Genomic DNA, 12,502 nt, shown 5'->3' on the forward strand with positions numbered 1-12,502 from the left:
GAGTAGAGGATGTGATATAGCGCAGTAGTGTTCAGTATAAGCCTTTAAAGCTTAAATGTGAAGCACCAGGCTGTCTGCGTCTTCCCTTTGATGCTCCAGGTGTGTGATACCATCAAATGAGTCATCAGTCCCATTTCATTACAATGTTATTAATATTATCTCTGCTGACCCACAAAAAACATAATCTACTGTTTGTGACGTTCAAGATCTGAAACGTCTTCTTTTGTTCACAAAAACGCCCCTTTGAAGAAAATACAAGCAAATACTAGATACACAGGGATGAAGGGGCGATTTATTAATAAAGGTCTCTATTTATGTTTTTTTTTTAGGGAGTTGTTTTCTCTCTCTAAACCTCAAACAAACCAGGGCTATCTACATGGTTGGATAGTAATGATACATAGGATTAACAACTTAAACTTTTGTATGCTTTTAGTCTACAGAAATAAACAAAAGAACACACTTATGAAGTAATCTGCTGGTTGGATTAGAGCCACACATGTTCGTGTCCTTTGCTCTTAATGTGGATATCCCCCGTGTTATTGACATCCACACATGGGGAGAAAAATACACATTTACCAGGCTTGACTATCATCATCCTGACATAAACATTCTGTTCTTAAAATTAAAAAAACTAAAATGCACACAGCTTTTATTCACATTTTATTACATGGTTAGAACATTTCACTGTTTATACAGTTCAGTTTTTGTCAAGAGATATTTGATTACCTGTACATGCAAAAAAAAACATTTGACCAAAATCATAAAAAGTTCAAGAGATAATACTGTTTTCAATGGGAGGATAAATACCTTCATTTAAACTGGGAAGCTTTGAGAAATATTATAGTTCATAAATTAAGTTGCAGCTTCAACAGCAGTTACTCAGGACATTTACATTCAGTGTTATCTTGTTTGGCGTAGAGAAGCTACAGCTGATCTTTAGTTAGGCGTGCTGAGACCACAGGAACCGATCACAGCGCTCGAGCATCGTCTGGATCATTGCTCTGAAACAGAAAACAAAAGAAATAGTACTGTAATACATCCAAACATACATTCATGAGGACTGCAAAGCAGTCCCTGGACTCATTTCAGACCACTGTCACACAGTCAAAAAGCAGTGAAATACCTCTCAAACTATTTATTCTGCTCTCTCACCCTGACCCACCTCTGCCTCTTCTCAGTGACTCTCAGCAGCTCACAGACTAGTTTGGAGCGTGGCGAAAGGACCAGCTGCACTCCACATTCCTCCAGGACGGCCATGGCGCGGTCGGGCCCGGCTGTCTGAGCCAGCATCAGGGTCAGGTTCTCTGGGCTGATCTTTCCACCACAATCTGCTGAGCCGTTGGACCAGCTTCTTCCATTCACACCTGCAACCTGCTCTGAGACTACTTCGCTGGTGCACCGCTGGGATAACTGGATCAAGAGCTTCCACTCTTCCAAGGTCTGAGGCTTAACACCTGGACAATAACAGAGGGACAATCCAGACATTAGACTATGATAGTGTCTTTTTTCTTTTCATTATTTATGGCAAATAACTTTCAAGCCAGCATCATTTAATTTGAGTGATTGCAAGAGAAGCCACTCCAATGAGTGCAGACAGTGTAATTAAGGAACTAGTAATCCTTCCATTACTACTACTACTACTACTACTACGGTTGAATCACCTGGATTTTTACAGATGTACAGTATAACTACACACTAAGTGCAAAAAAAAAGATGGACCATTGTTTGGTTCAACAGTCAGTGGAATTCTGAAAGCCCAACTGGTTCTGAATATTTCTTCAAAAAAAGATTTTTATAGGTTTGTGTGATTTTGTCCGCCCTGTCTAGATAGAAGTTCAGAAATTGTTTATTATAAATTAGCTGTAATGTTTTTGCAGTCTTATCAACTGTGTTGTGTTATGATACAGTGGGCAGTTACGTTCTGTACTACTAAAGTATCTAGTCATTTTGACACAGTGGACATGGTTTTTAACATCACTGTTATGAACTCTCCTCTCAGCCCATGAAATATTATAATTCTGCTTGTGCTTCTGAAGTTTTACCATCAGCGTCCTCCAGCAGGCTGAAGTCATCCAGCTGACAGATGGTGGAGAATGCTTCCGTGCGACGCTGCAGCTGACAGCAGAGGTAAATGTAGCCTGTCCAATACCTGCATACACGCATTGTACAGAAGGTTACATACGACCATGTAAATTCATGAATATGAACAGAAAAAAGAAAAGAAAAAAAAGACTGCTGAGAAGTACCCGTGACTGCGGCAAGTCTCGGCCATCTTCTGCTTGGAAGACAGGTCTCCAGGAAGACGAATCAGGAGCGATAGGAGGCGTCCATAACCCCAGCTGAAACAATGAGAACGCCATCTGCGGGAGGAGTCACGTGAATTCAGTTACATTTATTTATACTTGACTTTCACTTTATTTTTTGACCTTGTTGTGGCCTAAACAGAACCCAGAAGTGAACTAGGATAGTAGCTAAAATTCAAATCAATTCAGGCATATGTTTGGGTTTCTGACCTCAAACTGAAAATCTTCTGGGCCTTTAAGTAAATTAATCTTATTTTGACTTTATTCCCACACTAACAGAACCAGACCTGGGCTGTCCATCAGAAGTCAAAGTATCACAGTGTTGAGGGGCATCGTGGGTAAGTGCAAGCTCCAGCCAATCCTGTCTCAGAGATTCTGGTTCAAGAAGGGACTGCAAAAATGACAATCTAGAGGAAGTAATCAGTGTACAAATTTATCAACAAGGGCAGTCTTTTTTTGTCCTTTACAAATAGACGAAACTAAAGACGTACCTGTCCTCCTCAGTCTGGGATTGTACCAGATTATCCAGGTATGCCAGGAAGTGGCTTTGCTGAGCCATGGTCATTACATCAGCAGGAGTTATCGTAGGATAGAACTGAGTAAACGAGCGTACAGCCGCCTCCCCGTGCTTCTCATACAGCCTGCATAATGACATAACAAACTTATTTTAAAAGGTCCATCAAAACTATGCAGACCAGAAAGAAATCCAAGTACTGACCTGTGTAAGTGAGCGAGTAGAGGCGGTGCACTCCAGGGCTGCAGCTCTCTCAGACTGCGCAGTGATCTCAGCAAATCACCTCTCTGGATAACCTCCACAACCTTACTGGACTGAGTGAGCTCTACAGACAACGACAAAAAAAAGAAGAGGATTTTCCAAATAATTTTAAGGTATTATAAATGATTTAAATGTTTAGTTACTAGATGAGGTCTGGAACAAAGAAGTACTAGTGTTGGATATGGTTGCATTAAAAATATTCTCTAGGTTTTAAAAATGGTTAAATGATGAATGAATGCTTTTTATCATTCAAAGGGAACAGCTACACAGATTATAATCTCTAAAACATTGAGAGACATTTACATTAAGGGCTTTTCTTTTACTAATTTGTCAAAATGTGATCCAGGTTTAAAATATATCGTATTACTTAAACTTATTTCTTATTTTCAAATTGCAGAAATGCACTATTTTGTTTAGGTGTGTCTGAAACTAAACAACAGGAAGGAAAATAAATAAACCAGACATTTGAAGAGAAGGTTCTGACCTAGCATGGCCTCAGTGAAGGAGCTCTGCACCCCCGGCTGCTCCCGATAACACAGCAGACACATCCTTCTCACACGCTCTTGGTCCAGCAGAAAGAAGTAGCTGCGCAGGAAAGTTGTACACCCCAATGCTTGTTCATTCTGCTGGTTTCTAAAGCAGCTAAGTTCTATGTATAACGTCGCTAGCTGGGTGAGATTGGACAGGAGATCCGATGGTAAAGGTTTGGGAGACACCACTCGAACAGGATTTGGAGGGCTACCATCTGAAACTTCAGGTTCCTTTTCAGAAGACTTACACTGGTCCTCTTTTTCTCCGAGCTCAGGACACGCTTTTCTCTTCTCCTCTGTGATGCTCTCTGTTGGTTCTCTTGATGAGAAGGAAGACTCCTCTCGTTGCTCTGAGCAGGTGTTTAGATAATCCCACCTCTCCTCTCCTGGTCCATCCACGTTTGAATCCCCCGCGGCAGCTGACCCGTGCTCTTCAGGTCCGAGTATTCGCTCCAGCACCGCCAGCCACTCCAGCAGAGTTTCTCTCAGGCAGACTGGATCTAGTAGCACCAAAGGATCTTGGATCTGGGAGCTGAAGTTGGGAAAATGTGAGTATGAAATTTCAGTTTCTACTAAAAGGCTGTGAAATCTTGCCGTTGAAATTCTATCAAAACTGCTTAAAGCACTTACATCGCTCGCTCTGTTGCTGATCGAAGTTCCTGCATGTTGGCCTCTGTGTTAGGCATGTCATCATAAACTCTGTGACGACAAACATGTATAAAATTCACTGGTTTCTGATTTAACTATTAAGTCAACTTATTAGGCCAAAATATGGCCTAATAAGACAAACAAAATGGCGAAATGAGTGGGGACTTATTTCTGTACAGTAGCTTTTATATATCTGTACTTACTCATTATCCATTTCCTCTGAGTACGGAGCTGTGGCCGATATTTCGGCCTGTCCGCTCTCTCTGAATTCAGGCCGCTGCCAGAGATCAGAGTTCATCTGGAGGGTGTTGATCTTCTCTGTTGTCTTCTTAACAAAACTAGAAACACTGGAAAACACAAAAATTAAATAATAAAAACAACCTTTTACCAATGATATGGGTTTACAATCTAACAACCCGAAAGACAAACAGAACTACAGACATGTTCATGTGAAAAATAACTAAATCTGAGTGTGATGCTTTGAAATGAAACCCGCCACATGCATCTACACAGATGCACACAATTAAAAATAACTATATGTGGTTGGTCTTCAGTGGAAAAGGGAAGAAAGCCGATTAAAAGCACAGCTGCACTTGAATAATTATAGTTATTGTAGTTTCAATCCGCAAATAATTTCATCACTGTTGAATAAAACCTAAAGCTATCTAACATGACAACGTGATGTCTTCATGGCTGCTGTGCCACATTCTTGTATTAAAAGCTGTTAGCATGTTTGTCCTTTATTTCTCTGGATGTTCACCTGTCTTTGACGGCCTGCAATGCAATGCGGGGGGGTTTGGGACGGAATGAGAGGGGGAGGTGGAACTGCAGGCCTTGCTCAGATCGCTCAGCTTCCAGACGCTCACTGATCTGTGGATCTGAATAAAGATGGGGGCAAGAGCCAGAGGACAAACACAGATGGATGGTGTACTGAAGCGGAATGATGAAAGGCAGGACATAATGCAAGCTGATGGAGCAAAGGTGCCAGACACTACTACAGAGAAAACATAAATTAAATAATGCACAGTGAAAAATAAAAACCCAGAACCATAATGGTGATATATGTGTGATACAATGGAACAGACAAGAAACTTGATTTTAACAGCTTGGAAAAGTGAAGATTGTATTTGTTAATCATGTCAGCGATCATTCAGCTCAGCAACACAGCAACACTATTGATTAAATGACTTTTTATAAATTAAAGCAAAATTTTAATGGCAAACATACAAGACAGTTTTAGAAAAAGATACATATGATTGTTATGACAACAGAGGTAAAGTCAAAGAGTAAAATTATTGTCACGTTTGTACTGAAAAAAACTTTTAGAGGCTTGAGATTCTCCTAATTACAAATAACTTTTTTTTGGCATTATCCCTTTGTGTTTTTGTTCTTTTTATTCAGGTGTTTTAATAGAGCGGTAGATATAAAACTGCAAAACTGAAAATAACTTCACTCTCTTTTCCCATTGAACTCAGCAGAGGCAGAAAAGGAGTTTGTTCCTGCTATGTAATGTGTGTAAATACACACACACACACACACACACACACACACACACACACACACAATATACAAAGGAAGAGAGTCAGAAAGAGACAAAAACACAAGAGTGAACAAAGAAACAACAGTGTGAACAGTGTGTGTAAGTGATTTGCTGTGGTTGTTGTTCTAGCATTTAATCAGTTTGATATCCAAAAATATCCAAATAATCAAGCCTTACATTTTTGCAGCCATTCTTTTTGTGATGTCTTAAAACATTAATATTGTATAAATAAAGCCCCTGCCTTTATTTTAACTGGATTCCATTTTATAACTCTTATATTACTACTACTAATAATTTTTAATATTAGGAACTAATATATCAAGCTTTTAAAACTACCTGTTTATTCATGAAATATAAATTAGTCACCCTAAGCAGGCAGTATTGACAAAAAAATGCTAAATTTGAATAACAAGGCATTTTTAGTGACAGCATATGTTCACTTGGCAGCTGACCATCTCTTACCGTGATCCACCTGATCATCCTCCTGCACAAAATTGAACTCTTTGAGCCGCTCCTCCTCTGACATGGACTGATTGATGAGGGAGCTTGTTTCCTCATCAGACTGACTTCCTCTGCGGCTGATCACACGATAGATTCCACAGTCCAAGACGTTGAAGCTCTCCTGGATATTTGTTGCATGTGCATATGGATTTATAGAAGCTCCGTGCTTTAGTTACAATAGGCTCATATCATTTAAAATGTACTGGATGAGCAGTATTCAAAGCATGTCTGATGTGGATTTATTCTACATGCAGTGTTGCAACCATATAGAACAATATTTTTTTCTATATCTATAGTTGCAACCTGCTTATCCTCACCAACCAACCAATTTAATGTAATGCCACAGAGAAACTTGTCCTTATCAACTAAAGGGTATACATAGCAATGGGTCATACAGAAAAGGAAAAAAAATGGAAGTGGGATTCATATCATCTACAGTTATGGTGATCACCATTTACAGAAAGTTACTTTAACTTACATGTGAGGAGATGCTACTTCTACGGCTGCTGGAGGCGGAGTCCAGAGGTTCTAGTTTAGTGATGACTTCCTCCAACTGGCCAGTCAGGTCCAGGTGTGTGCTGGAGCTGAGCTGGGACCTGAGATGTTCAAGTCGGTCGATGGGAATTGATTTCCTGGCCTGAATTGAACAGGAATGATGAACAAGGCTGTCAATAATGCTGTATCATCACAAATCTAGATCTAGATCTAGATTCCTGATTTCTAAAATCCTTGATTTACCTAAATCTAAACTTAACCAGTAGCATGCACATTTCACATTTGGTTTTCACCATCTGCACAAACCCAGACTCAGTGAGGACATTTGGTTCGTCAGCATGTTTAATACAAACTACTATGCTCTGTAAAGTCAGGTTATGCATGTGTTGTGTTAAGAAGATCATGATGTTTACTACTGAGATAATCGCTTTTTGCCTATATGTTGAAATAATAATAAACAATTAATATTACACTTAAAAGGAGCCATATAGCATCTGCACATTTTTGCTTCTTTTGATGTTCAGGCTATTCAAGGTGAACCACCTAAGGTTTACAGGTAGAGTGTGTTTATTGTTGGGATAAAGGAAGTCAGAAACTTGTATGAACATCTTAGCCCAGATAAGACTGGAATCTACAATGTACACAAAAAACAATACCAGTTAGCACGCTTGTGACAGCCATCTTACTCTGCTGGTGGTGATCGTGTGCTGGAACATACAGCAGACCACAGCAGCCAGAGGCCAGGACTCCCTCCGTAGCAGACGCTCAACACAGCGCTCAGCAGATAACAAGGAGAGGTGGGACAGACGTCCGCTGCCATGGAGACAGAAGAGCTCATTGCGGTAGACTGCAATATCAACCAAGTCTGTAAAACCAGAAAACAGGTTGGGTCAGTTTAAAGTAAATAAAACAGGAACAAAAGTTCTATATGATCAATGCTAACATGGTTTAATATTATAATCCTTTCCTTGTTTAAAAAAATAAAAAAAGTGGTCCTTTGTTCACATATTTACAGCAGTTTTCATAAATAAACTGTTTGCTGCTAAACTACTCAAAAAGGACCGCTACTAGTATTTTGGAAAGAACCAGCACAAACACACCTTTGACTTCAGTCCACAGAAGCACTTGTCCGTTCTGAGGTGTGAAGACATAAATAGCGGAATCAGTCCAGGTTAGCAAGTTTTGGTCTCTACACAAAAAAATAAAAGTGTACAGTTATTGAAGAGACAGACTCATCTGCAGTTATAATTTAATAATAATGGGATGTTTTGTTTGATGTTGTCTGTAATCAACATATTTGCCTCTAATTGAATAACGTGCATATGATAAAAAATACTGACAAGCCTAACAACTCAGATAATCAAATATACAGTATAAATTGTATCTAACATTACCCAAAATAAAGCAGTTTAGGGAATGCGATTGACTGGGGGCTCTTCTGTTCTGGGTTGTAATGTGGCTCATCTCTGCAGGTAACAGGGGAACAAATAACATATTATTAAACAAAAGACAAATTAGGAGGTTGGCCTTTTAAAAGAAGACCATTTAAAATAGGAACAGTAAGTACTTGTAAGTGATGAGAGGTAGAGAAGGACAGGCCAGTGGCTGTTTGAATTGATGTGTGCTTAGAACCTCGCCGTTAAAACTGGCCTCCCATATTCGAGACCCCGGCCGGGCAGAGTACAGCAGTGGCGGCTGACCAACTAATAACCCCCTGTTCTGAGGGAAAAAACACGCTCCATACTCCCCATCCCGCTCCTTATTTCCAACACGCCAGAACTTCTCCCTGAAGGCAGGTAAAGACAGAAAAATACACCACCGACAAAAGTTGTTCAGAAATTATTTTCAGGAATAAGCATGATGATTTAACATTAAGAACATTTTTGACAAAGCTCGATTTAATTAACATTTTCTTCAAAGTTAGTACTGTATGTCTACCATTGGGATGAAAAAGGACACTTTAGTAAAGACAATATTTACCAATATGAAGGCATTGACAAGGGCCCTCTGAGGGTATCTCCCCCTAAAGAGAAGTAGCCATGTTGGTACTCACCTCTCTGTGTCACAGAGGTAGCAGCGGCTCAACGAAGAAACTAGCAAGCGGCCATCTTGGTACCCGAGCTGAACCACTCTGGAGTCCACAGTAGTGACGGTCTGAACAGGGAAGATAACGAATGCTGACCCCTAGACACAAAGAAAACAATGTCTAGTATAAAATATGTAAAAACTTGTCCATTAAGAGGACTGGAACACAGCCAAGAGTGAAAGTGGATCACTTTGATAGGCCACAAAAAGTGTAAGAAACAAAAACAAACTCTCAGCCAGTAATTATGGGCATATTTCTTAAGAGTTTTTACAATAGTGCACTAACTAGAAAGTGCCTTAATTTTTCAAAAGCCATTCATAAATAAAAATTGTTATTGAGGAATCAAAACATTTTACACTGTGAATCAGCAGTCACTACCTTGCCCAGCTTGGAGGATCCTGCACGTAGAAAGGACACCTTGCCTCCTGTGTCCCCGACGAAAACTCTCAGTGCGCTGGTGTCCCAGCAGAGTGCAGTGATGCCCTGACCTCTGTGCTCCCAGGACGCACTGACTCTCTCTGGACGCCCCCGTCGCTCCAGCTGCAGCTCCCACACCACCACGAGACCCTGACTGGAGCAGGAACAAACGATGTGAACAACACAGGCAACACAAATAAACACAGCGATATGTAGGTGATTTCTTGACTTCATGGAGACTCTTACCTTGTTGCAACAGCAATAAAGTCTTCATCATGAGGGCAACAAGCCACTTGAGCAATAGATCCCTCCTGAACAAGAGTGCATGATGGGTTAAAAGTTATAAAGAAATGAGGAGAAACCGACACTTACAAACAATGTATTGCTTATTATATGTAGCTGTATCATTTAACAATAAGACAATAGGCCCTCAGTCACAGCTTACCTTGTGAGTAAGGATGAGTCTTTGTTTCCAGCCCTCTTTCTGGATCAGGTGCAACCCTCCTGCTGATGTTCCTAATGCGAGCCACTTCCTTGACACTGCCAGACAGGTACACTGTAACACAGGGTACAAAGACTTTACTAATCTGTTCATGTACAGTAGATGGTACAAAGATTTATTGATATCATGCTGTAATTTGTGTAGCCACCTCTCCTAAGAGTTAGACAAATTGTTGTTTTAATCGGCTGGATATCTTTTGGCCTTTAAATTCTGTTGTATCAGCTGTTTGATCAATGTTTGGCAAGCACAAAGTACATGAGATACAGGACAATCATTTATTGTAATAAGTAGTGATTTTTCACCCTGAAGTACGTTAAATGCATTAAATAATAAGGTACTTTAACCATCTATGTGTGGTTTCATTATAAGACTAACTCGGACATGTGATGGTGAAACCTACCTTGAGCCTGCCGGAGTCTAAACGGAGAGCAGACAGAAGTGGATCAAGGCAGTCAAACTCTGCCAGAACATGACTGTGGTTCTCTGGCACAACTGGCATTAGAGGCATCTTCACTGGTGATCCTCTACAACTGAGAGAGAATGAGACAGTCGGCAAAGAATGAAGAAAAATGTGAGGGACTTCAAGAGTCACTACTCTGCTTCCTCGAATACCACGGTCCTCCACCACGTGGCAGGCATCATATGACTTTTAGTAGTGTACCTACCCTCTCAAATTGACCAGTGATGACTCCACTTAATACCGTCTCCACCCTGGTGTAATTTATCACCTCTAGTTTACCATTAGTATTGTCTCTTGTCCAGGAGCTGTCAGTTAAATTAGACAGAAATACCATTTTGACAGGACCAGAGGTCACCATTTCAGCTAAAACTGCAGCACAACACAATTAAATGTGTCAAGTGAACTTATGAGGAAGCAGAAGCAAAACTAAAGCTGCAGATGATTAGAATGATCAGATACTAATAGCAAAAACATCAGTGTGCATGCTACAAAAATGCTTTCAAACAAAATTACAAAAAACATAGTTGCTCTAAGCATTAAAGTAGACAAGCATCTCAAAAGAAGGTGAGAAGTAGCAGTCAACTCTTACCTCTATCTCGGTATTTGTTAACACTCTACTGCAAGAGGAATGTATTTGGAGGTGAGGATGTGCACAGATCTGACCACAGCTGATTTCAGAAACATTCATAAGGCTCTGTCTTTGTAAATGATTGTGCCTGAATGTTGCACTCTGACAAACAAAATTCCCCTCAATCAAATTACACCTAACATGTTGAACCTGAGAATCTTAAAGTAAAGTAGCAATAATAAACTGTAAAATAGGTTGAAAGAAGTTGAAGTCCAGCATTAAAAAAGTTTAGCAAACTTACTTCAAGTGTTCAAAGTAATCAATGCAGACAAATTACCTATGTGAGTGTTGACGTTACACATTTTAAATATTGTATTAAAAGTGATATAGAAATTGAATGTTATTAGCTGGTAAAAAGAGGTAATTTTATGGTTGGGAAGTTTAAACCAGCGGTTCTTAAACTATCAAGGACCCAGCTAGCTGACACAAATTAACTAGACCACGAACCCCACTGTTACGTTTTATTACGTTGTGTCCCAGGGGTCCCTATCTGACAGTTTAGCTTTTACAGTTATAGAAGTAAAGTGTTATGCCATGGAAATACCCAGGGGAAGTACCGTTACCTTGCTAAGGCTAATATACATGCTACATGAGTAACGCTACGCTAGCTAAAGAGGACACTGGTGTCACTGTAACACAGCATTTTTTGCTAATTAGCCGTTACGGTTAATGAACATCAACAAACTTAAATTTCAAGCTTGCCTGTCGTTGGGCGGTCAGTTATTGCAATTACGTCAATTAGCTAGCTATATAACAGGCCGACTCTTGTAGGTGAAAGTTTTGATTGATAAAACACAGAGTAACACTGTAAACACACAGTATCACTAGTAACACTAATTAAGTTGCTGCGCTGCAAACTAGCTAACGTTAAAGGGGCAACTCATTCGACGGGTTCTCACAGCCTGCATCACGAGACCCGTCTGCTGACACTAATGTCAACGTTTCTATTAAAACTAATGGAGATCCAAAAGTCTAAAATAAATATACATGTGCACTGCATGGCTATGCTAAATATATATGACTGTTTATAAAATCAAGATACATTTGGACAGGTTCAGTGCGCCACTTACTTTGTGTCACTAGCTATATTTGCCATAAGTTAGCAAACATGCTAGCTAACGTTAGCTAAGACAGTAATGCCTGCCATTCACTTAGTCTATAGTAAAAACTCACCAAATGGCCAGAGTGACACTCCAGATAGTGACTATAAATCCACACCAAACCGCAGTGTTACAGCGTGGTTTTGTTCATTTGACTTTAGAAAGTCAGCGGTCAGGCTCAAGCCACTTCTCCAGCCAGCCGACCTGTCACTGCTGCGCTCAGCTGATGTGAGCACACTTCCTGGCTGAATGTTTAGTTTGTCACAACGAAACAGTCTCCACATTCTCCAAAGCTTTTGACAGGCAACACAAATATCCAGCTCGATTGTACTTTATGAAGTACTACAGTAAAAAAAAAAAACTACAAAAAAATGAATTAATGGAATACTTCACTTACAATAGAGGTATGAACAAAAGCTCACTTTAATTCAGTGACATTATCTTCAGTGCTGACAGAAGGTGCAGACAAAGTTCCCACACACACACACACACACACACAAAGTTCTCAAACACACAA

The 12,502-nt window shown here is 40.0% G+C and overlaps 1 protein-coding gene across 1 annotated transcript; it reads right to left on the reverse strand.

The window, feature by feature from the left end:
- Positions 1-643: 643 nt before the first annotated feature.
- hps5 (HPS5 biogenesis of lysosomal organelles complex 2 subunit 2) lies at positions 644-12,283 on the reverse strand. The gene is made up of 23 exons (XM_034880159.1): positions 12,059-12,283; positions 10,198-10,327; positions 9,741-9,851; positions 9,542-9,606; positions 9,257-9,449; positions 8,846-8,976; positions 8,360-8,578; positions 8,187-8,258; positions 7,893-7,981; positions 7,479-7,657; positions 6,776-6,934; positions 6,259-6,418; positions 5,017-5,134; positions 4,460-4,603; positions 4,239-4,307; positions 3,563-4,140; positions 3,022-3,142; positions 2,795-2,944; positions 2,591-2,710; positions 2,247-2,360; positions 2,043-2,149; positions 1,163-1,454; positions 644-1,001 (listed from the first exon to the last, which is right to left on the reverse strand). The coding sequence occupies exons 2-23, from the start codon at positions 10,303-10,305 to the stop codon at positions 941-943; spliced, it is 3,360 nt and encodes a 1,119-aa protein (XP_034736050.1). The 5' UTR covers positions 10,306-10,327; positions 12,059-12,283; the 3' UTR covers positions 644-940.
- Between the last annotated feature and the right edge of the window lie 219 nt (positions 12,284-12,502).

This window comes from Etheostoma cragini, chromosome 8, assembly GCF_013103735.1.
Source record: "Etheostoma cragini isolate CJK2018 chromosome 8, CSU_Ecrag_1.0, whole genome shotgun sequence".
NCBI classification, from domain to species: domain Eukaryota; kingdom Metazoa; phylum Chordata; class Actinopteri; order Perciformes; family Percidae; genus Etheostoma; species Etheostoma cragini.